General features: G+C 44.6%; 3 protein-coding genes across 6 annotated transcripts in view; all 3 read right to left on the bottom strand.

Annotated features, from left to right (window-relative positions):
• Positions 1–4173, bottom strand: part of LOC108415168 (integrin alpha-X-like) — an 81900-nt gene extending 77727 nt beyond the window's left edge. For both annotated transcript variants that reach the window (XM_037533720.1, XM_037533719.1), the window contains exons 1-2: positions 4002–4173; positions 2561–2681 (exon numbers count right to left, since the gene is read on the bottom strand). In XM_037533720.1, the coding sequence (XP_037389617.1) occupies positions 2561–2681; positions 4002–4038 (158 nt within the window). In that variant the 5' untranslated portion in view covers positions 4039–4173. The remainder of the gene's footprint in view (positions 1–2560; positions 2682–4001) is intronic.
• Positions 4174–10959: 6786 nt separating this feature from the next.
• Positions 10960–19374, bottom strand: LOC108415169. Of its 3 annotated transcripts, none has more exons than XM_037533206.1 (11): positions 19315–19374; positions 18717–18838; positions 16028–16231; positions 15732–15862; positions 15440–15467; positions 14716–14780; positions 14326–14566; positions 13650–13853; positions 13354–13547; positions 13066–13143; positions 10960–12863 (listed from the first exon to the last, which is right to left on the bottom strand). In XM_037533206.1, exons 2-11 carry the CDS (start codon positions 18751–18753, stop codon positions 11616–11618), a joined length of 2430 nt encoding a protein of 809 aa, XP_037389103.1. In that variant the 5' UTR covers positions 18754–18838; positions 19315–19374; the 3' UTR covers positions 10960–11615. The 3 variants fall into 3 exon arrangements, with proteins under 3 accessions (XP_037389103.1, XP_017543657.2, XP_017543655.2); XM_017688168.2 differs by having other exon boundaries at positions 10960–12857; positions 15732–15925; XM_017688166.2 differs by having other exon boundaries at positions 15732–15925.
• A 1594-nt stretch (positions 19375–20968) lies between these two features.
• The window catches only part of LOC108415167, an 18520-nt gene continuing 14688 nt past the window's right edge, over positions 20969–24800 (bottom strand). The window contains exons 11-12 of the mRNA XM_017688164.2: positions 22366–22414; positions 20969–21180 (exon numbers count right to left, since the gene is read on the bottom strand). Coding sequence (XP_017543653.2) covers positions 20969–21180; positions 22366–22414 — 261 coding nt within the window. The remainder of the gene's footprint in view (positions 21181–22365; positions 22415–24800) is intronic.

The raw sequence follows: 24800 nt of genomic DNA on the forward strand, positions 1-24800 counted from the left end.
AGACAGAGAGAGACAGAGAGTGAGAGAGAGAGAGAGAGAGAGAGAGACAGAGAGAGAGAGAGAGAGAGAGAGAGAGAGAGACAGAGAGACAGACAGAGAGAGAGAGAGAGAGAGAGAGAGAGACAGAGAGAGAGAGAGAGAGAGAGAGAGAGAGACAGAGAGAGAGAGAGGGAGAGAGAGAGACAGAGAGAGAGAGACAGAGAGAGAGAGAGAGAGAGAGACAGAGAGTGAGAGAGACAGAGAGAGACAGAGAGAGACAGAGAGAGAGAGAGAGACAGAGAGAGAGAGAGAGAGAGAGAGAGAGAGAGAGAGAGAGAGAGAGAGAGAGACAGAGAGAGAGAGGGAGAGAGAGAGAGAGAGAGAGAGAGAGACAGAGAGAGAGAGAGAGACAGAGAGAGAGAGAGAGAGAGAGAGAGAGAGAGAGAGAGAGACAGAGAGAGACAGAGAGAGAGAGAGAGACAGAGAGAGAGAGAGAGAGAGAGAGAGAGAGAGAGAGAGTGAGAGAGACAGAGAGAGACAGAGAGAGACAGAGAGAGAGAGAGAGACAGAGAGAGAGAGAGAGAGAGAGAGAGAGAGAGAGAGAGAGAGAGAGAGAGAGACAGAGAGAGAGAGGGAGAGAGAGAGAGAGAGAGAGAGAGAGAGATCTGTGTTCACTGTGGTGGCGTGTCTCTCACCGGCTGCAGGGTCTTGATTATCTAAGCGGCTAAACCGCTGTAGCTGAATGGTGGGGCTAAACCGCTGTAGCTGAATGGGTGGAGCTAAACCGCTGTAGCTGAATGGTGAGGCTAAACTGCTGTAGCTGAATGGGTGGAGCTAAACCGCTGTAGCTGAATGGTGGGGCTAAACCGCTGTAGCTGAATGGGTGGAGCTAAACCGCTGTAGCTGAATGGTGGGGCTAAACCGCTGTAGCTGAATGGGTGGAGCTAAACCGCTGTAGCTGAATGGGTGGGGCTAAACCGCTGTAGCTGAATGGTGGGGCTAAACCGCTGTAGCTGAATGGTGGAGCTAAACCGCTGTAGCTGAATGGGTGGGGCTAAACCGCTGTAGCTGAATGGTGGAGCTAAACCGCTGTAGCTGAATGGGTGGGGCTAAACCGCTGTAGCTGAATGGTGGGGCTAAACCGCTGTAGCTGAATGGGTGAGGCTAAACTGCTGTAGCTGAATGGGTGGAGCTAAACCGCTGTAGCTGAATGGGTGGGGCTAAACCGCTGTAGCTGAATGGTGGGGCTAAACCGCTGTAGCTGAATGGTGGGGCTAAACCGCTGTAGCTGAATGGTGGGGCTAAACCGCTGTAGCTGAATGGTGGGGCTAAACCGCTGTAGCTGAATGGGTAGGCTAAACTGCTGTAGCTGAATGGGTGGAGCTAAACCGCTGTAGCTGAATGGGTGGGGCTAAACCGCTGTAGCTGAATGGGTGGAGCTAAACCGCTGGAGCTGAGTGGGTGGGGCTAAACCGCTGTAGCTGAATGGGTGGAGCTAAACCGCTGGAGCTGAGTGGGTGGAGCTACTGTTCTGGCCCCTCAGTGTGTGTTATGTGCGGCCCCCACCGCTGTGATGATTCCTGTGGTGTGTTTTGTAAGGAAGGCGCCGCGTCTGCTGGACCGGAGGAGTAACACTCCCTAACGCTCCGTACTGGAAATGAGCTCTTTATCATTTCCTGGCAATATTCCCTAAAACGGCCCGGCACCGTGACTCAGCAGGGTGTTATTAGAAAATTGGATGTATTAGAGTGCAAGGGAATCATGAATGAACGAATGAATGAATGAGCTTTCTGGAGTGAACTTAATGAATAATTCATGAGTCATTTCCTGTTTCATCAGATTAATATGGCATCTCTCACTGTTTCCCGGGGAACAGAGCAGGGTTAGGGTTAGCTAGCAGCTGGAAGTGAGCCGGGCAGTCTGACAGTGCTCAGCCCCATCCAAGTGTGTCCCAGCACGCTTTAATCAGCGCTGTTTAGGGTGTGGAGTGGTAAATAAAATGATTTGTATTTGTAGTTTTTGAAGGTAAATTTATCCAAACTCATCAGTTGTCAGAAAATATAAATATTGTTATATACTGGGGGCAGTCGTGGGCTGGAGGTCAGGGAACCAGCCTCATGACCGAGGTTAGGGAACTGGCCCTGTGACCGGAAGGTCGCCAGTTCGATCCCCAGAGCCGACAGTCCATGACTGAGGTGTCCTTGAGCAAGAAACCTAACCCCCAACTGCTCACCGGGTGGTGCGGATAGGGCTGCCCACCGCTCCGGGCAAGTGTGCTCACTGCCCCCTAGTGTGTGTGTGCTCACTAGTGTGTATGTGGTGTTTCACTGCATGGACGGGTTAAATGCGGAGGTGGAATTTCCCCGTTGTGGGACTAATAAGGGTCTCTTAATATTGTGATATTACATTTTTGCCGTATCGCCCACCTCTAACACCTCTTTGCTTGTTAACCTCAGATTTCCTAAACATCCTGATATGTTGCGCATCGTGATGCTGCCTTTATCTCCTAGCTATAAAACACCAGTATCATATAAACAAATCACTCATTTCATTTCATTTCAGGTTAATGAACTGGACTCACCTGTCGCCTGGCTTAGACCCAAAGGGACAAACTCGGTGGCCAAATGCTGAGCCATCCTGAGGAGACGGGAATATTCTGGGATTTTCCGTATCCAGATTGAAACCGCAGACAAAAGGAGCAACTGGAACAACACAGCAGTGTCAGCAAGAGAGTAACTGTAACTGTATTGACCGGTACTGATCACTACTGGAAATGATTGATATATATTGGAAAGTATTAATAAATACTAAAAGTATTGGGAAGTATTGATCAGTACTGAACAGTATTGGTCATTGGTATTTGGAAAGTATTAGTCAGTGCTGGTCAGTATTCCAAAATATTAGTTAAAGTTGGTAAGTATTGATCAGCACTGGTCAGTACAGATAAGAATTGGTCTGTACTGGAAAGTACAGGTCAGTACTGAAAAATGATTGGCTGGTAATGAAAAAGAATTGAAGTAGTGATCAGTACTGGTCAGTATTGGAATGTATTCATTAGTATTGGTCAGCACTGAAAAATATTGGTCAATACTGGAAGGAATTGTTCGGTAGTGGTCAACATTGAAAAATATACATTGGAAAGTATAAATCAATATTGGGAAGTATTGATCAGTGCGGGCTTGTGTGGGGAAGTTATTGATCTGTTCTGTATTCAAAAGTACTGATCAGTTCAGGTCAGTTTTGAAAAAATGTGGGTCAGTAATGAACCATCAGTACTGGAAAGAACCGCTTAGTACTTGTTAGTATTGGAAAGCACTGTTAAGTAATGAAAATATCAGTTACTGTAAGTATTTTAAAAATTGGTGGGTAATGTTCAGTTTTGGGAAGTAACAAATTTCAGGATTCTGTCTGAAGGAACAGCCAAATTCAGTGTTTTGTAAAGAAAACAATATTCAGATCGTGTGTTTTTTAATCACGGTATTTTATGACATATTTAGGATGATATAAAAGTATGTTGTCTAGAGAGGGTCTCAGTCAGACCCAGAGCAGAGATAACCCTGAGGCAGATGAGCTGATATCTGTTTGACCTTCACATCTGCAGCACATCTGCAGCACATCCTCTCATTGTTCAGCTTTTTTGCTGTTCTGGCGCTTCATTTAAAAAACCAGCACACAGAGTCACGCACAGCTACAACTTTAACCAAGTGGAGGTCAGGGTCTTACTCCTGTGCTATGTCCCACCTTAAATGGCACAACAGCTACGCTGTGGTGCTGCTGAGCCATTTAAGGTGGAATGGAAAATGTGAATAAGAAGCTAGCGATGCACAAACGTGATTAGACCACTGAACTACAGCTTAGTCTAGATTTAATCTGCATGCAAACCATTTCTTTACAGTAATCTAAACCACATTAACACTAAAATACCAACACACTGAAATACCAACACACGAGAAGGAAGCTTCACAAATACAGTCTTTACTAATACAGCCAGAATGCAACTCAGTAAAAGGTTAAAGACTTACTGAAGAAGGCAAAGCTGTAAAGTAGCCACACTTCCATCTCTTTGATCTCAGTCCAAATTCCAGTTTCAGGTAAACAGATGCATCAGAGTTTAAGATTAAACCAGAATAGTCCCTCAGAACGTTCAGCGCACAGAGCCAGACGAAGCAAAGTGAAAGCAAGTGTGTGTGTGTGTGTGAGAAACTAGCAGAAGAGTGAGGCTGTGAGAGTCAAGACACGCACTCCCACACTAGATAAGAGCAATGAGCCCCCCTAGCTGACCACTCAGACTACTGCACCCTCTCCACACCTGGTGTCGCAAGCCCAAATGTTGAGGAGCCAGTTTACACTTTCAACAAAAACCAAACCACTTTAGGAGTCACATCATTTTTGTCCATTTTAACAGCTTTTTACTTTTAAAATATATAAAATAAATGAAAATTCCAGGCTTGCATCGCTCTGCTGTCAGCTTCAGCTCAGTTAGTCGCTTTTCCCACATCTCCGGCAGGAACTTTGTGGAATTCGTTTCTTGCAAAATGTCACTCAACATGAGATTTTTTGAGCAGCTGAAGTCAGATTCTCATTTGAATTTTCAGTTCCACCTTAAACAGTGCAGCAGTTACATTCTAGCACCTCAGGCACCATTTCAATCAATCAATCGATCAATCAATCAATCAATCAATCAATCAATTGATCAATCAATCAATCGATCGATCAAACTTTATTTTGACTCAGAAGTACATTGACGGCAACCCTCATTTTCATTGTAGCCGAGCATTTAGAAAAACAGGGACTGACATGACAAAGAAAATAATAACTACATTTAATCATTTTAAATTAAAAGAAAATTTAAATAACAGTGAAAAAAAGATAAAAATAGATAAAAATAGAACTTGAGGTTTAAATAAGAGAATTAGATCAAAAGAAGATGAGATTAATAAAGTAATAATACAATAATACAAATTAAAAAGTAATGATAAAAACTATTAAAAATAAAATGAGAGAAGAATAAATATATAAATAAATAAATAAAAGAACTAAGAGAAGAAGAAACAAAAAATAAAAGTTAAGAATAAATGAGATTAAGTAAAGCAGGTCCAGGAGGCGCTGTGGGAACTATATTTCAGTGGATTATGGTTCAGTTATGATCCCTGACTAAAGGCACTGAGACGGAGCCTTGAGGGTTCCACCCTGGTGACCAGAGAGGGGAACTGACCCAGAGACAGTCTAGAACCTTTATTTCTGAGTGCAGAGAACAAAGTGAATTTATTTTGTGTGAACTTGGTGATCACAGACGCCCCACAGGAGGGAAGTTAACCAGCCTGCACACATATGGCCCAAAATTCGCCTCTCAGATCTTTTAGCCACACGATCTGCTCCAAGAACACAAGACCGGTAATATTCACTTAATTTCAAAGTGATCTCAAAATAGCCAGTCTCACATCGTTTAAGAGGCCTCTGGCCATCATAAGGAACATCTAGTGCAATCCAGGCGGTTAGCTGGCCGCTAAAAACAAGTGATTCTGAAGTGACTGAACAGCCGTCATAACTACCATTCATTAAACAGTCGCATCAGCAGCGAATAATGGAGCAGCTCCCCTGTTTCGTCCTGCACGGCTCAGTGCAGCTGTGCGTGGTGAGAAAACTGGAACTCTGCATTAAATGTTGGCTACGCTACATGCTCCATCTTCCATCCGTTTCCTGCAGAAAGAGAGCCGACGAGGAGCCACTGGAGCTCTTTTGGCCCACACCTAATTTTATCGGCAGGCATCGGTGGCACGATGATCAGCGGTTGATTCTTCTTTGGCGGGATAACTTTGGAATAGCTACGCTCCTCACACACACACGTTTCAACAACATTGCCAGTCAGCGACTGGTGGAAGACGGGAGTGGGAAACTGCATATGCAGTAGAGCACTGGTGTAAAGAGTGGGCTGGTGAGGCAGATCAGGAGGCGGGAACAAGTGCGCACGTGTTTCGGGTCCTGTGTAAGAACAACGAGGTAAACACTCCAAACAACAGGCAGGTGGGAAACAGATCCATAGGGAACATATAAAACAAGGTAAGTACAGGAACTAGTAAGAAAACAAACAGACTAGATAAACAAATAAACAAAGTCGTGACAAGCACAAGCAGAGAAAGAGGGACACAAGCATAACAAGCCTCACGCGGGGACACCACCAAATATCAAACAGTGCTGGCTGGGGACGGAAAGGAAATACGGGTTTAAATACTAACAGAGGAAAGACAAGGAACACCTGAGACCAATGAGAGGGTGGGACTAAGGAACAGGTGAAGCCAGGGCAGGACAGGGGAGGAGCTAACATCACAACAAAGGCACATGGCCGATGTAAACAAACACACAAGGTGCTGGGAAACAAGAAAACAAAGGAGGAAACATAAAAGCACGGAGACAGAGGGAGACAAGGATGTTACACTTGGCTTATAATGAGTTCAGACTGCATGTCAGTGCGCACAAATTAAACCCAGTGATTTTACTGATCAGCAGCTCAGTCACTCCATCCTTAATTAACATTGATCATGCCATTAATAACTTTCTTAAAGCAGACTTCAAAACAGAAGGGAACATCAGAGAAAATGACATGATTTCACTGAAGCTTTCATTGGAAACTGCCTTGGACACTGAAACCATAAGTACCACATCAGATTGGTACCACTACTCTACTACATAGAGCTTTGCTGTTGCTTTGTTAGTAACAGTGAAAGCCAATAACAGCCAGCTATAAAACCGGGTAGCTAAATAATAATCATTTTATTTTTACCACAGGTCACAGATGCAGAACATTGGCGCTGAGGAAACTCCTCCTCCTGGTCGTTTCCATTCAAGGGTCCTGACTTATAGATCATTTCTAGGGACGTAACGGTTAAAATGTCCTCATTAGTCCGGTGGACAGTTTCTACACCTGTCACATAAAAGACTGCAGTTGATTCCCTGATCAGCTACATTGTTTAGCCTGTTTAGTATTTGTGTTTAAAAGAATAAATCTGTATAAAATCACCTTCGAGAGTAAGCCTGGAGTTTCTTTAAAGCCTTACTCCAGTGGTTTCGCTCGCTCCCTGAAACGGAGCGGGTCTGTGATAAGCTCAAGAAAACAGCAAGAATAAAACTGCTACATGGAGGAAACTCCTAAGGAGTTAGAAGCTACGGGACTTTTTTAAAAGTAGGCTAAAGCTTCAGAATGCATGAAAAAGTCATGAAGTAAATATATTTATGTGTGATGCTTAGGGGGCAGTCGTGGGCTGGGGGGGCAGTCGTGGGCTGGAGGTTAGGGATCTAGCTCTGTGACCGGAAGGTCGCTGGTTCGATCCCCAGAGCCGACAGTCCATGACTGAGATGTCCTTGAGCAAGACACCTAACCCCCAACTGCTCCCCGGGCGCTGCGGATAGGGCTGCCCACCGCTCCGGGCAAGTGTGCTCACTGCCCTCTAGTGTGTGTGTGTGTGTGTGTGTATTCACTAGTGTGTATGTGGTGTTTCACTTCACGGATGGGGAGGTGGAATTTCCCGTTTGTGGGACTAATAAAGTATCACATGACTTACTGCTTCACTGTGTTTCCATCACCCTCTTTCCTGCAGAGGATGTGTTCTAGGCCTTCTGTCATTAGATTTCATTCGTGTCATGAAATTATTAAATAAACAAAACATGTTTATTTGACCAGTGAAAACTGAGTGTCCTGAAAAGTGCAAAATATATACATATAAAGCTTTAAGCTAAATGAATCGCTGTGTGTGGTCAGGGCCGAGTTCAGTGATATAGTTACTAATTATGGCCTGGGCACTTTGTGATGGACTAAGCCTTTAAATTAGGAACGCAGTTATACAGACGAGCGACCGCGAGGAGGAATGTGTTCCTAATGGATTTTATGTTTGCCATTGTGTTTTTTGAAGTGCAGGTTTCTCTTTGGTAGTAGACTGAGAAATTAAATACATGGTAAGTACAGAGTAAGAAGAAAGACAAACTGCACAAATTACATGATATAAGCAGCTTTATTACATTACATATTAATAACATTAAGAGTACATCTCAATAATTCCATATAGATGTGTAATATACCGACAGTACATCGACATGTAATCCATGCTCATGCAGGAATAAAACACAATAACACGTTTTTGTGATAAATAAGAAGAAGAATTTTTCATGATGTACCAAAGTGAAAATTCAGGACGCAGGCTGAATGTAAGGTGTGTAAGGAGTGTAAAGGTGTGTAAGGTGTGTAAGGAGTGTAAAGGTGTGTAAAGGAGTGTAAAGGTGTGTAAAGGTGTGTAAGGAGTGTAAAGGTGTGTAAAGGAGTGTAAAGGTGTGTAAAGGTGTGTAAAGCTGTGTAAAGGTGTGTAAGGAGTGTAAAGGTGTGTAAGGAGTGTAAAGGTGTGTAAAGGTGTGTAAGGTGTGTAAAGGTATGTAAAGGTGTGTAAAGGTGTGTAAAGGTGTGTAAGGTGTGTAAGGAGTGTAAAGGTGTGTAAAGGTGTGTAAAGCTGTGTAAAGGTGTGTAAGGAGTGTAAAGGTGTGTAAGGTGTGTAAAGGTGTGTAAAGCTGTGTAAAGGTGTGTAAAGCTGTGTAAAGCTGTGTAAGGAGTGTAAAGGTGTGTAAGGAGTGTAAAGGTGTGTAAAGGTGTGTAAGGTGTGTAAGGTGTGTAAAGCTGTGTAAAGGTGTGTAAGGAGTGTAAAGGTGTGTAAAGGTGTGTAAAGGTATGTAAAGGTGTGTAAAGCTGTGTAAGGAGTGTAAAGGTGTGTGAGGAGTGTAAAGGTGTGTAAAGGTGTGTAAGGTGTGTAAAGCTGTGTAAAGCTGTGTAAAGGTGTGTAAAGGTGTGTAAAGCTGTGTAAAGGTGTGTAAAGGTGTGTAAAGGTGTGTAAGGAGTGTAAAGGTGTGTAAGGTGTGTAAAGCTGTGTAAAGCTGTGTAAAGGTGTGTAAAGCTGTGTAAAGGTGTTGAGTTACTCGGTATTAATGGAATACATGTAACGGTGTTACTTAATCAGGAGACCAAACACGGTCAGAGGAGACAGTAATCAGATTCCAGTTACATCAAACAGTCGAGTGGTTACTATCAGCAACTGTGATGATAAATATCACATTAATCGTGCAGATCTGAGTTTCACTTTGACGCAGAAGCGCTGTGTTTTATTCAGTCATTCGAGTCAGTGATTTATTTTTACTGGCATATCTAAGATCTGCAGTATTCATGCTCTCATATTCAAGCTCGTTGCTACATAAACATCCTGCGGTTTGTCCAGCTGTCACTCAAACTTTGATACCGGTGACTTGCTGAAGTGAACCAACATGTTCTAACATGTTCTAAAATGTGAGAAGAAAGCAGCTCAGTCTCAGCGCTAAAGAGCGGTAAAGAGCGGTAAAGAGAGCTAAAGAGCGCTAAAGAGCGCTAAAGAGCGGTAAAGAGCGGTAAAGAGCGGTAAAGAGAGCTAAAGAGCGGTAAAGAGCGGTAAAGAGAGCTAAAGAGCGGTAAAGAGCGCTAAAGAGCGGTAAAGAGCGGTAAAGAGAGCTAAAGAGCGCTAAAGAGCGGTAAAGAGCGGTAAAGAGCAGTAAAGAGCGCTAAAGAGCGCTAAAGAGCGCTAAAGAGCGCTAAAGAGCGCTAAAGAGCAGTAAAGAGCAGTAAAGAGTGCTAAAGAGCGCTAAAGAGAGCTAAAGAGCGGTAAAGAGCGGTAAAGACAGCTAAAGAGCGCTAAAGAGCGCTAAAGAGCAGTAAAGAGTGCTAAAGAGCGCTAAAGAGAGCTAAAGAGCGGTAAAGAGCGGTAAAGACAGCTAAAGAGCGCTAAAGAGCGGTAAAGAGCGCTAAAGAGCGGTAAAGAGCGGTAAAGAGAGCTAAAGAGCGGTAAAGAGCGCTAAAGAGCGGTAAAGAGCGCTAAAGAGCAGTAAAGAGCGGTAAAGAGCGGTAAAGAGCGCTAAAGAGCGGTAAAGAGCGCTAAAGAGCAGTAAAGAGCGGTAAAGAGTGCTAAAGTTGGTTTCATTTTCACGTTAATGATTTCTTTCTTTGATATGAAGCCCCGTAAACCAAAACAGGCTTTTCAGCAGGAAGAACACAGTCAGTTTTTAGAAAAGCCTCTTTTTACAGTAATTATTGATGAGGGATCTTAAAGGCAGAGAGTGTACCGATGGTAAGCAAAAGATTTTTTTTAAATAATGCAAAATCTCAAGAGAGCAGTAAAGGTCTTAACTACACTGCGTTTACATTACTGTTAAACTCAGTGCATCAACATTTTACACTGTCCTGTTAAAATCAACCTCTCCTACAGTGAATTCTGAACATGTCAACAGACTGTACAAATTTGATTTGTCATTTTTGTGTTTGAAATATTTCCATACGCACTATATTTCCAAAGGTATTCACTCACACATCCAAATCATTGAGTTCAGGTGTTCCAGTCACTTCCATGGCCACAGGTGTATAAAGCCGAGCCCCTCGGCCTGCAGACTGCTTCTACAGACATTAGTGAAAGAATGTGCATCTCTGTCTGGAAATCCGATGGATGACTCTGGGTTTGGCGGTTGCCAGGAGACGGTACTTGTCTGACTGCATTGTGCCGAGCGTAAAGTTTGGTGGAGGGGGGATCATGGTGTGGGGGTGTTTTTCAGGAGTTGGGCTCGGCCCCTTCCAGTTCCAGTGAAAGGACAATTTTGGACAATTTCATGCTCCCAACTTTGTGGGAACAGTTTGGGGATGGCCCCTTCCTGTTCCAACATGACTGAGCACCAGTGCACAAAGCAGGTCCATAAAGACGTGGATGAGCCAGTTTGGTGTGGAAGAACTTGGACTGGCCTGCACAGAGTCCTGACCTCAACCCCATAGAACACCTTTGGGATGAATTAGAGCGGAGAATGTGAGCCAACATCCAACATCAGTGTCTGACCTCACAAATGGGCTTCTGGAAGAACGGTCAGAAATTCCCATAAACACTCCTAACCCTTGTGGAAAGCCTTCCCAGAAGAGCTGAAGCTGTTACAGCTGCAAAGGGTGGGCCGACATCCTATTAAACCCTATGGATTAAGAATGGGATTCACTCAAGTTCGTATGCGTGTGAAGCCAGACGGCCGAATACTTTTGGCATATAGTGTATTATATAGTATGATAGAGTGTGTTACTGTACTCAGATTTGGCCTTTTTGTTGAAGGTGAGATTGAGATGACTGTGAAACACAAAGCAGACAGTTAAGTCACTTATAGTCTAACAGTTCTCCTGTTTAGCTTGTGTTCATTTAAATTAAATGAAACTGTTTTAATTATATGGCTTCAATAAAAAGACAAGAAATCTAAAAGTAAAGGATGCACATTATTTTAGATATTTTCTGGCTAGAGATCATGCACAATGCGGCAGATATAAACAAGCAGCGTTGTTTGTTTGTTTGTATTTTGTTTGTCTAGTTCAGGGTTCGTCGTGTTCATGTGGTCAAATCTCTTGAAGAGCTTTTATCACTAACAGCAGGCAAAGGCTTTTTCAAATGAGTTGCGCGTGAGAAAGAAAGATTAAAGCCCTTCTAATGTGAACCTCAGCTAGCGGTGTCTAGGCCTGCAGTAACGGCAGAGCTCTAATCATCACTGAATAATCTAGAACATAACCCAGAGAGCTGGACGCTGCTTATAGGCGTGTTTGGAAGAGACTGAACTCATGTAGCACTTGAAGTGGCCCCCTCAGTCTCTGGACTCTGGTCTTTATCATCATCCTCATCAGCAGGAGAGATGTACAAATGCACATATTCATCTGAAGCTTCTTCACTGGTCTCCACTCCCTCTGGATCTGAGCTGCTGATTCTTCTCTGGTCAGTTATGGAGCTGCGCTCTTCTGGTTCTTCAGTGCTTTGCTTTAGTGATTCCGTCTGTATTCCCTTCGTCTGTTTGCTGGGTTCTACCTGCCTCCTTACCTGCTTCCATTCCCGCATCTTTAAATCCCAAAGCATGAAATGAACTTCAGGCAGGATGATCTTCATCAGCTCTTTCTCGTCAGCCTTCCAGCCCTCCCCATCATATTCCTCCTTCATCTGCTGTATGTCCTGCTCATATCTCTGCTCTAATTCAGCTGTTTTCTTTTTCATTTTTTCACACTGATTCTTCACTTCTTTTTTAGTTCTCTCAAGCTGTTGAGCTACTTCTTTGCAGGTTCCCTTGAATTCTGCTATTTTTTTAGCCATACCTTCAATATGTTCTTCATGTCTCTGAATATCTTCTTTTGTATTTGTAGATACACTCTTTATTATTCTTTTTTCCATTTCTCTGATCTCCTGGTATATCCCGCTGCTGTAGAATCTCTCTGTGTTTTCTTCCAGCATCTTCTCTATCTTCTCCAGCAGGTGTCGGACCTGTGAACCATCTCCACTGTCCTTAATGTTGAGACAGTGAAACCTGTTCCCACATTTCTCTACCAGTCTCTGAACCTCCTGGTTTCCTGATCTGATAAACTCTTCAACGTTGCTCTTTTGTTCTTCATCAGTAACAGTGAGAAGAACGATGGTGTTCCTCCAACATATATCTCCAAAAATCTCCTCCATCTTCTCCACCATCCCTCTCTCCTCTCCTGTAGACCCCTTTACTGGAATGACTATGAGGAAGGCATGAGGTCCAGGGGCGGAGAGGTGGACAATGTTCCTGATTTCATCCTGAGAAAGTCCAGAGAAGAACCCATCAGGAGTGTCCAGCACAGTGAGAGCTTTAACTCCAACGCTTCCTTGTCTTCTCGTTATTTCCTGGGCTGTGGCAGGTGTGCCAGCCTGGCTATTCTCTGAGCCCAGGATGGTGTTTCCTACTGCAGTCTTTCCAGATCCGGTCCTACCCAGGAGCACCAGCCTGAGTTCTGAATAACGTGAAGTAGATGTTGCTCTATCCGACTCTGGTCTTTGTGCTCGCATGTCCTGCTGTTCCTTTTCAGTGGTTTTGTAGGAATAGAGTGCAGGAATAAGAAAACAGTGTAGTCATTAGAATTTATTAAAAGTTTTATTTATATTGCTGTTTATAGCGTCACGTGTTAAAGGTTCCTTGTTTTATAACTGGTTTTTGAGTCCAGCTGGCAGCGCTGCAATTCTCTGCAGTACAGTGTGCAGAATGAGTGCACTTAGAACTCACCTGGGAGGCTGTGGTGATTGGGGATGATCCAGGTAGCGTAGCAGACTTACGTTTCTGGGGTTCATCAAGCTTTTTCACCTAAAAAGGGAGATCAGCCTGATGTTTCACACGGCAAAACTTTAAACACTTCAGATGTGGAGTTTTAGTTTTTACCATTGAAACACACAAAGCATTAGAGAAACTGAAATATGTGTATTTACGGGTTAAACTAAATTTAGACGCTGAAAATGTGGATGGAAATTTAATTCAAAGATTTACAGGAAAAATGTAAATATCAAAGAATAAAACCTCTGATTTTATCCAGTCTGTGACTTTATCCAGAGCTGCCTGGTTCCTCCAGCTTCTCAGGAGTCCTTGGTCCTCATGGAACAGACAGTCCACAGTGAGAGTTCTCTGTCTGGGTACTGCGCTGCTGCTGTCTGGAACAGTGCAGTCTGGGTTAAATGTGTGATGGAGAACCACTAGAACCGCAGGCTTGGAGTCTGTAGCGAAGAGAAAGATAAACAATGATTCTGTCTTTGATCTCTACACAAAATATTCCACCTATGAAGACTCAGTGCTTCAGTCTGAGCACCAGCTGGTACCTGATAGATGCTGAAGCTTTTCCAGCGCTGCTTTAATATCAGTTCCAGCTCGAGAAGCAACGGCACAGAAAACCAGAATGACATCACTCTCCTCCACGTTAGACGCCTCCTTCATGCCGGGTATTCCTTCCTTTAGCTTCCTCAGATATTCCTCATCTGCTCTCAGTGTGTTTCCAAACACACAGTGCAGATACTTCAGTTCCCCTACAGACAGAAACGACTCCGTTACCGTGCAGGAAGACGCCGACGTTCTGTGAATATCATTTTATGGTTTGCTGCTGTTTACGACCCGTTTGCTAGGTTTGCGTTGACGTCTGCAGACTGAAACGGTTAAATAAAACTGTCTAAAGAGGTTTTTGAACCTTTAGTTCATTTCCCTGAAACCGAACGCTGGACATAGTGATGCCATTTCCTGCACAATGCATCATTTCTGCATCATCAAATAAACGGCAGTCTGGCCTCGTTTCCATCAATATTTCAGTTCATTTTACAAGCAGCACAGTTTCTTTTTCATTTGGCTCCCTGACTTTTCCTTGGAGAAGCGGCTTGGAAAATGGATGGATGGATGGATGGATGGACTTTTCCTTTGCCACACAAACAGAGCATCACCTCATACATGTCCTTTTAAATTCTACCGGCTTGTGGACCGACAGAGAAACATGGAATAAGCGCTCACCTGACGCTTTTTCACGGCAGCCGGCTGTTTGTGCGTCTGTATCCTGCTGTTCCTCTTCCGTGGTTTCCTCCCCTCTAAGCTGATTTTCTGTTTCTCTCAGAAGTTCACTCAGAGCGCCAAGTGGATAGTTTTCCAGCTGTCTTTGATGTTTCGGAGCATCTGCGATTATTTGTGTGAGTGTGTCTTTCACTTTCTTAAGAAAGGCTTTTAGAGCTTCATTCCTTTGCTGGAGTTTTTTGACCTACAGAAAGATTGAAGGAATAAGAAAACCGTGTACTATGCTTGTTTTTTAAAGCTGTTTACTGCAATGCATATTAAAGCTTTACTGTTTAAAACGGTTTTCCTGCTGGCGGTGCTGTAAAGCGCAGAATGAGTGCACTTAGTACTCACCTGGAGGTCTGTGATGGTTAGTGATGGTGCAGGTCGTGAAGAGCTCTTGAAGAGGCTCGTGAAAGCTATTGGGAATAGAGACCGTAGACCCAGTTGAACATCAATGGTTGTAGGCATATGAAACTCTAATTGCAATTAAAACTAGAAATAAGTGCATTTTCTGAAGAAAGTGCAGTGGCTGTGCAGCTTAAGCAGTTCCCAGTTGCCGAGCAGTTACTGTGGTATTTTAGGTGCGGCAAAGGTGTTGATAAGTGGTTGCTGTGGTATCCCAGATGGTTGCTATGGTGCTGCTAGGTGGTTGCTAGGGTGTTGGTAGATGGTTGCTATGGTCATTAGGGTGTTACTAATGGACTTCTGTCAACATGACATAAGCTTGGTGCACAAATGTTTCCTATTCATTCTTATGGGAAAAGAAAATCCATCATTCTGCAGTGATTCTATGGAAAACAAACATCCGACCGAGAGGCTGAATACAAGGATTTGGTAGCAAGCAAGAGTTGGAACAGTGTTGATACCTCCGAACCTGCAGGACGAATTAGCAGACCAAAAATATGGACCGAGGAGAAGAAGAATATACCGTCGGATAACAACTCCGTTGTGCGTTGCTTTGCAGTGTGCAGTCACTCATTCTTCAGAAATCATGCATTTAATTACAGCTCATTACACAGATATATCAGTAACATAACACAAGATTTCTGGGCCTTATATGTGAGGGATGACTTACACGTCTGGGATCCATCCTGTATTTTTACCTACAAAGGAGATTGAAACATCAGTGGGAAAAACGTGTGACTGTGAACTGAGCATGTGAAGCTGAGGTGCCAGAGAATCCACAGTCATTTGTTTTAAACACTTCAGATGTGGAGTTTTAGTTTTTACCATTGAAACACACAAAGCATTAGAGAAACTGAAATATGTGTATTTACGGGTTAAACTGTAAATTTAGACGCTGAAAATGTGGATGGAAATTTAATTCAAAGATTTACAGGAAAAATGTAAATATCAAAGAATAAAACCTCAGATTTTATCCAGTCTGTGACTTTATCCAGAGCTGCCTGGTTCCTCCAGCTTCTCAGGAGTCCTTGGTCCTCGTAGAACAGACAGTCCACAGTGAGAGTTCTCTGTCTGGGTACTGCTCTGCTGCTGTCTGGAACAGTGCAGTCTGGGTTAAATGTGTGATGGAGAACCACTAGAACCACAGGCTTGGAGTCTGTAGCAAAGAGAAAGATAAACAATGATTCTGTCTTTGATCTCTACACAAAATATTCCACCTATGAAGACTCAGCGCTTCAGTCTGAGCACCAGCTGGTACCTGATAGATGCTGAAGCTTTTCCAGCGCTGCTTTAATATCAGTTCCAGGTTGAGAAACAACGGCACAGAAAACCAGAATGACATCACTCTCCTCCACGTTAGACGCCTCCTTCATGCCGGGTATTCCTTCCTTTAGCTTCCTCAGATATTCCTCATCTGCTCTCAGTGTGTTTCCAAACACACAGTGCAGATACTTCAGTTCCCCTACAGACAGAAACGACTCCGTTACCGTGCAGGACATCACTTGCTTTATCACCAGTGCACAGCAGGAATATGACTATGAATTTTCTGAATTTGAAGATTTTGTTGATCATGTAAAACAATTAAAACGTGTCGGACACAAAAATATTTCCACTGTAGTTCAAAACATTTCAGGTAGAGATGGAAGGATCAATTGGTTATGCAAATATGCCATCGCCGATTGGCCAATATTTCTCTAATTTAGCCAGTCCTGAGAGCTGGTCAGTAACGTAAACGTGAGCCATACTTTGCGAGGGAAGTATTCCTGCAGTCCTGTGCGAGACTCCTCGGTCAGGGAGCCTGCAGTTCCTCATTTAAACACTAGATGGTAATTCTGACTTTTTGACTGCAGGCCTGTTTACACTCAGCCAGTCTCAGAGCAGAGCACAAAAGCCTGTACGGCAAGCAAACAAGCTGATTATGAGAATGCAAAGGTTACAGTGAGTTTACGGCGGAGAGCTAAAAGAGCTGTGAGTGACAGCGAGCAACAAGCAGCAACAAGCAGAAGCAGAGCCTCCACCTCCCCCCTGACCTGAGGAAGCACCTGCAGGATGGCTCATTACGCTGTGTCAGTAGGACTCCCCCTGTCCGATTGGCTGCAGTGCTTAAAAATCGGTGTAGTCAGGAAAACGCTCCAGACTAGGCGTGGAGATCCCGCTGTGTTGAGCCCCACCCTCGATCGGCGACTGATATCGGCCCCAAAAACTAAGTGAGCAATCTCGTCTCCATAAAGCTGCCGGTGTCACAGTCCGATTCATCTGATTCACAGCCTTTCTTGAGCTTTTTTCCCACTTTCCGTAGTTTCAGTGCTGCTTGGCGTTCATTTCTGTTACACAAGTGCCGTTTGATTTTATCTCTCTCCATATTTTCTGACAGCTAATGTACACTAGCTCTAAAAACACAGCAACCCAGCCCACCTGGTTTCCCTCGCAGCCCCACCTCCGAACCCAAACATCACCGCAGTGTGGAACGAAGAAACTGACTTGGTGCTTCAGGACTGCTTTGACAGTTCAGACTGGGATGTGTTCAGATCTGCTGCTGTGAGAGACGACTGTCCTGTTGATCTAGAGGACTAAGCTTCTGGGGAAATGGGCTACATCAGCAGCTGCGTTGAAAGCGTTGTCCTCTTTGGTTCGCATGCTGTCAGAACAGGTCCACAGACGTCGCAGTGAACACAGCCCTTCACACAGCCCTCACACACCTGGAGGGCAAGGACACGTATGTCAGGATGCTCTTCACTGACTACAGCTCAGCATTTAACACGGTCATCCCACACAAACTCTCAGAAAAGCTCCTCACCCTCGGACTGACACCTGCCCTCTGCAACAAGGTGCTGAGCTTTCTATCAGACAGACCCCAGTCAGTCAGTCTGCAGCCACACATCCAGCATAAGAACAGTGAGCACAGGGGTCCCACAGGGCTGTGTGCTGAGCCCCCTTCTGTACACACTCTTCACTGCGTGGCCTCCCAGAACAACACCAGCATCATCAAGTTCGCTGATGATACTACAGTCATTCGACTGATCACTGGTGGGGACGAGACGGTGGACAGGAAGGAGGTGGCTGAGCTGGTGGCCTGGTGTCATGACAACAATCTCTCCTTGAATGCAGACAAGACCAAGGAAATGATTGTTGATCCGAGGAGGAAGCGGGAGCTACACACACCCCTGTATGTTGGTGAGACTGAGGTGGAGAGGTTGAAAACCTTCAAATTCCTCGGCATCCACATCAGTGAGGATCTCACCTGGTCTCAAAACACACACCTCATCATCAGGAAGTCCCAGCAGCGACTGAACTTTCTGAGAAGGCTGAGGAAATTTGGCATGTCAGCACCTTCTACAGGAGCACGATCGAGAGCGTTCTTACCAGCTCCATCACAGTCTGGTATGGAAACTGCACTGCTCAGGACAGGAAGGCTCTCCAGAGTGTGATCAATACTGCCCAGTCCATCTCACTCGGTTCTCCCTGATGGAAACTGTTTACCTTCAGTGTTTTGTGCTTCTGATCATTTTAATAGACGTCAGCGTCACTAATTAATGACCTTCTATTAAAAGACTGGTTTACCAAGAGAGACGCTGGAGGACTTTCACCTGAAATGAGTTCATGAAGCCAGTCTGGTTATAAAAATGATAACAGGACATCAGAGCCAGAATTACTCTTTTAGTACTTTTACTTTATACTTAAGTACATTTGAAGGGAAATACTTTAGTACTTTTACTCCAGTGGAGGTCTAAAGGGAGGAACTTCTACTTTTACTGGAGGAATATTTTACCCTGAGTATCTCTACTTTAGCTCAAGTACAGGGTTTGTGAACTTTGTTCAGATCTGCACTTACGGTTTAATTTACTAAAATAAGGCGCTGTATTTCATTAGCACCTTACAGCTCACCATGTCACACAGACCCTCTAAAATTCTTCATCTTAACCGACACAGAAATATCAAACACTCACTTGTGACTTTTTCACTGGAGCCAAAAAAAAAATTCATCCTCTCTGGTGGGCTTTCACTGCCGTCCTCTTCAGATCGAGAGCCGTGGTCTCCTGTTTTTCAGCGAATCAGAGGTCAGCTGTTCCTTTAATAATGGCGGAATAATAATAAACAGGAAAACATCATTAACTGACTGGATAGAAAGACAAAGAAATGCAGACACATTTGATCTCGTTTAGATCAAAGTAGGTATGAACTTGCTTTAATCTAAGTGAGAAACAGATCAAAGCACTAACGCCATAGAAAGTGAAACTGAAAGGTCCAGAACATTCTGGAGCTCACAGCCCTGCTCAGGAGACTGAGGGGCTTTTTAGATCTAAGCCTTTTTATCTTTGGATGTTAGTCTCTAGCTTGCTGTCCGTTTCAGATGTGGACACAGCAGAATATATAATATATAATATACAATATAAATGCTTTCGCACGCGGGACAGAAGTCAGAAGAAAGCAAGCAGTGAAGGACGCACACACACCACTGATGAGGTAAACAAACAGGTAAACAAACAGGTAAACAAACGGAAGAACCGTAATATTCAGGGGTAAATTCTTACTGACGCTACTCACCCCAGCCGTTCCTGGCAAATCTGAGCAACACAAACACTTTCACTTTCATTTAGAGCGCCCTCTTTACTGCCCTCTGTAGTTCACTGTGCGGAACAGCACCACCGAGTCACCAGCTGCAGTTTGTTCATCAAATGGGAGCTTTAAAATGAAAATGAGTTTCTGGGAGTGGCTTGTTTGTTTATTTATAACTGAGATTGGAGGGTAAAGTGATTCAGCTTTATTGTGTAAAAAAGATTTATAAAATCATTTCATTTTCAGTTGTTTGGTTGGTTTTTTCTGTGGTAGGTTACTGAGATCAGGTGCTGTGTGATTCTCTAATGAGAGAAGCGCCCAGACGGCCAGGTGGGCCAGGATTTCCTAATGGTGGCTGGGGTCCTCTGGGGTCTGTTTACCAAGCAAAGAAGGAAAACAAGTCAGCGAATGGTCTCAGTTCTGTGCTGTATTCAGCTCACCTGGTCCCACATAGAGGTAGGTTTCTTGTGAGACCCAGATGCATCACCAGCACCTCCAGAGTCCAGCTCTGTCTCATGCATTTCCCATGGGCAGTCATCATCACACTGAGCAGACGGTAGGTTTTAGTGGTGGTTTTCCTGGAGCCAGGGCTGTCTCCTCTTTCTGGTCCACGATGATCCTCTTGCTCATCAGTTTTGTGGTGGTGTCTCAGCAGCCTTTGTGGCCCTTCAACACCACGCCATTGTATATATTCCTCCAGCCCTGCTATCCCTCCCTGAAGTTCAGGTGCGCTGCAACATCACATTCATAGTTCTCCATGAGTTGGTCAGTCTGTGTTCTCAGACACCTCTCGAACACACACCCTTAAATACGCAAAGAACACGTATCCCACAGATACACTGACCACTATGGTCTTTCTTTATTTTCATTCTTTCATTTCATTATCATTTACTGAGACCGACTGCTTGAGATTTCCTCACCCATGATCCCAAAACAAAGGTAAGGTCTAAATCAAAAGGTGAGCAGAAAAAAATCAAGACAACATTTAAACAGAAAGGAACGGGAAGAAAAGGCAAAGTATATAGAGCAGCAAGATAAATAACTTTATAAAAGGAAACACAAAAACAGCTAATAAAATACCAAACTCATCCAATTAGCTGTTTCTCTAAACTAGCAGAAAGAAAGCTTTCCTAATATTCAGCGTATCGTCGGAGACTCGTGTGAAACGGCGTCAGAGCTTCCAGCTGCTGAAGCTGCTGCAGCGGGTTCGGAAAGCAGTGATGAAGATAACGGAGCGTTTAGATATGAAACAGATGAGGAACCTGTTCTATGAAGAACCTTTAGAGGGGAGATTTGAAAACTGATAGAAATGGCCTCAGAACCCAGAGGGTTAAGCTTGGTATGTCTCATTTGCATATCTAAACGTATTTTGTGCCAAATTTCCTGTAGAAAAAATACGATCAGTAATTAGCCTAGATTCACTGTGCTGCTGTTAAGAAGGGACCCCTTCTCAGCTGGAATATCCCACCTTAAGCTAGTGATGTCTATGAAAATTGGTCCAAATGATTTGTAATCATGATTTGCTGAGTCTGTAATATTCGTCAATATACGTCAGAGTCATTCTACAGACAACACTGCGTGTCTTCACCATCTGGTTCTTCTCAGAGGCCTGGATGCTGCTGATAGGTGTGTTCTGAGGAGTCTAAACAACGGCCTCCTCACATTCTGAGTCCAGATAACTCAGATCATCCCAGGTGGGCTTCTGAAGCTCGTCATGCGTGTACTGTGGTTGTGAGCTGTAGTCCAACTCCTTTCCTGCTGTTTCCACTTCGCTTTCAGTTTCCTCCTCTCTGTCTGTGCAGGCCAGGGTGTTCATCTCCTGAAGCTCAAGCTGTTTGTTGCTTTCTGTTAAATCTGGGGAAACACATTCACGCAGGCAGTGAGTCGTGGAAAGCTGTTTTACTGGGACAGGCTGATCCGGGCATGTTTTAATGGATCAGGTGTCGGCTGTTTTAAGCCTGTTCCATGTCTGATGCTTGTTAATGTTATTTATATTCCATTTATCTGTGGCGGAAACAGACATTTCCCACAACGTGTGGCAGTAAGGCGTATTTTCAGTAGCTCACGCGCTGTAAAATATCTGGTGTGGAACTATTTTAGAGTTCATGCACGGTTTGCAGCGACAGCTTATTGCCTGGCAGAGCTGCTTTCAGTACAACCGGTATGATAACATAACTGAAAATAAATCACACACAGGAATTCAGCAAATTCACACAGCAGGCACTGCTCAAACGTGAGGAATCTCCACTACACAGAGACAAGGCAAGAAGAATTACAGGGAGGTTAGTTGAATTCAGAATGCAGGTTTGCAGGTGTTCTCCCTTCTCAGCACTACGGTTAGACACACCAGAGCTTTACAGAGCTTTACAGTGCTTTACAGTGCTTTACAGAGCTTTACAGAGCTTTACAGTGCTTTACAGAGCTTTACAGAGCTTTACAGTGCTTTACAGAGCTTTAGAGTGCTTTACAGTGCTTTACAGAGCTTTACAGTGCTTTACAGAGCTTTACAGAGGTTTACATGGCTTTACAGAGCTTTACAGAGCTTTACAGGGCTTTACAGAGCTTTACAGGGCTTTACAGAGCTTTACAGAGCTTTACAGTGCTTTACAGAGCTTTACAGGGCTTTACGGTGCTGCTGTATTATAAGGCGCTGAGCCAAGCTCAGTGATACACTTAGACCACATGTTAGTAAAAATGAGCTGAGAGGATCCAGAAGCCTAGAATTGACTGCAGGAAGGGTGGGACAGACGTTAATAGGAACGTTTATAATCACGTTCAGAATGGGGTGTGTAAACTGTTCCGCTGATAAAATTGAGATTATTTTGTCAGTCAACAGGTGAGCGTATACATTGGCCTCGATTTGATAATGACGGAACATTTGAACTACAATAAATGTCCTGGCGGTTAAATAATTCCCCGGTTTTCTTCTCTCTGATTTTGGCGTTCAGGAGACCAAACCTTGATGGATTTGCTTTATTCAGAAGCTCTGTTAGCACCCAGAAACTCGCTCAACCACATTTACTCCAAACTAATTCTCACCTGCACGAGCTGCCAGGTCTACTGCTCTCAGTTCAGCACATGCCTTCACCTGTTGAAACATTGGGGGAATGAGAAAATAGACAATTTATTCAATTTAAGTCTGTAAAGAATGAGAAAATACAATATTTACTGGAAAGTGTCGACACTATTTTAGCCTGATCTGCAGAGCTGTAAATATACAACAGTAACATTTACAGAATTAGTGCTCACCTGGAATTCTCGACCTCTGGTTGCTGTTAGTAACACAAAAGACAATAGACTTGATTCAAACATCAGTGTCATACAGTCACTTTTCACAAATGTAATGTGTAAAATAACATAAAACTGGAAGTCATAGTACTGAGGTGCTTACGTGTCTGCGGTTGATAAGGACTTTGTACCTAAAAAGGATGAAAGCATGAATGTTTACATGCCGTGAAGGATCCATATGATCATCAGTTTGAAAAGAGGGAATGTTTATACACAACAAGTCATTTAAAAATGTGGAGTTTTTCAAAAGATTAGGACAAATTCATTTTAACCGCTTAAATGTCCAGGGCCAAGTTTTACTACACACTTCTATAACATAATAATAACAATAATAACAATTCATTTTATTTGTAACGCACTTTACATTTGAAGCAAACCTCAAAGTGCTGTAAAGTAGAAGCATCTCTATGAAATCAAAGAACTACTGTAAAAAACATCTTCACACTCCGTTGGTTGATAGTGGTGAATAACTGCTTAGAATTCCCGTGACTGTTTTTGATGACCTCTCCATGGATCACCACCTTATCGTGGTGGAGAGGTTTGTGTGCTTGAAGGACCCTAGGAGCTATGTTGTCTGGAGCAAAAGCTCCTGGTAGGGTCTCCCATGGCAAACTGGTCCTAGGTGACAGGCCAGACAAAGTGTGATCCATAACCACCCCTATGAGGACAACAAAGCAGGACTTGTGTACCCTGCCCGGATCAGGGTTACCGGGGCCCCACCCTGGAGCCAGGCCTGGGGGAGGGGCTCGCCAGCGAGCGTCTGGTGGCCGGGCATTCACTCATGGTGCCCGGCTGGGCCCAGCCCGAAGGAGTTACATGAGTCCCCCCTCCCATCGACCCACCACCGATGGGAGGGGCAGTAGTAGGGGTGCGGTGCATTGTGGATCGGGCAGTGTCCGAAGGCGTGGGCCTTGGCGTTCTGATCCTCGGTTGCTGAAACTGGCTTTTGGAACTTGGAACGTTACCTCACTGGCGGGGAAGGAGCCTGAGTTGGTGCGCGAGGTCGAGAGATACCGGCTAGATATAGTCGGGCTCACCTCAACACACAGCTTGGGCTCTGGGTCCAATCTCCTTGAGAGGGGCTGGAATTTTTTCTTTTCTGGAGTTGCCCATGGTGAGAGGCGGCGGGCAGGTGTGGGCTTTCTCATAGCCCCTCGACTCGGCGCCTGTATGTTGGGGTTTTCCCCGGTGGACGAGAGGGTAGCGTCCCTACGCCTTCGGGTTGGGGAACGGGTCCTGACTGTTGTCTGTGCTTATGCACCGAACAGCAGTTCAGAATACCCAGCCTTCATAGAGTCCTTGGAAGGGGTGCTTGAAAGTGCTCCTCCTGGAGACTCGATTGTCCTACTGGGGGACTTCAACGCTCACGTGGGCAACGACAGTAAGACCTGGAGGGGTGTGATTGGGAGGAATGGCCTCTCTGATCTGAACCCGAGTGGTGTTCAGTTTTTGGACTTCTGTGCAAACCACAGTTTGTCCATAACGAACACCATGTTTGAACACAAGGATGTCCATAAGTGCACATGGCATCAGGACACCCTAGGCCGCAGTTCAATGATTGACTTTGTAGTCGTGTCAGCGGACTTGCGGCCATGTGTACTGGACACTCGGGTAAAGAGAGGAGCTGAGCTGTCAACTGATCACCACCTGGTGGTGAGTTGGATCAGGTGGTGGGGGAAGATGCCAGTCAGACCAGGCAAACCCAAATGTATAGTGAGGGTTTGCTGGGAACGTCTGGCAGAAGAACCTGTCAGATTGATCTTCAACTCACACCTCCGTCAGAACTTTGACCAGATATCCGGGGAGGTGGGGGACATTGACTCAGAATGGGCCATGTTCCGCTCCTCCATTGTTGAAGCGGCTGACTGTAGCTGTGGTCACAAGGTAGTTGGTGCCTGTCGGGGCGGTAATCCTCGAACCCGGTGGTGGACACCCCAGGTGAGAGATGCCGTCAAGCTGAAGAAGGAGTCCTACCGGACATGGTTGGCCTGTAGGACACCAGAGGCAGCTGGCAGGTATCGACAGGCCAAGCGATCTGCGGCTTCAGTCGTTGCCAAGGCAAAAACCCGGGTGTGGGAAGAGTTCGGTGAGGCCTTGGAAAGTGACTTTAAGTCGGCTCCGAAAAGATTCTGGCAAACCGTCAGGCGACTCAGAAGGGGAAAGCAGTGTGCCACTAGCACTGTATA

This window comes from Pygocentrus nattereri, chromosome 23 (genome assembly GCF_015220715.1).
Source record: "Pygocentrus nattereri isolate fPygNat1 chromosome 23, fPygNat1.pri, whole genome shotgun sequence".
NCBI lineage: Eukaryota > Metazoa > Chordata > Actinopteri > Characiformes > Serrasalmidae > Pygocentrus > Pygocentrus nattereri.

What these genes read in the sequence shown, in the direction of transcription:
- LOC108415169 (XM_017688166.2), bottom strand. Translation starts at nt 18,753, where the DNA reads ATGAATTTTTTTTTTGGCTCCAGTGAAAAAGTCACAA. An exon ending in TAACCATCACAGACCTCCAG is followed by an intron (nt 14,567 to 14,715) that starts GTGAGTACTAAG and finishes ATCTTTCTGTAG; the next exon opens with GTCAAAAAACTCCAGCAAAG. An exon ending in AAAGCTTCAGCATCTATCAG is followed by an intron (nt 13,548 to 13,649) that starts GTACCAGCTGGT and finishes TCTTCGCTACAG; the next exon opens with ACTCCAAGCCTGCGGTTCTA.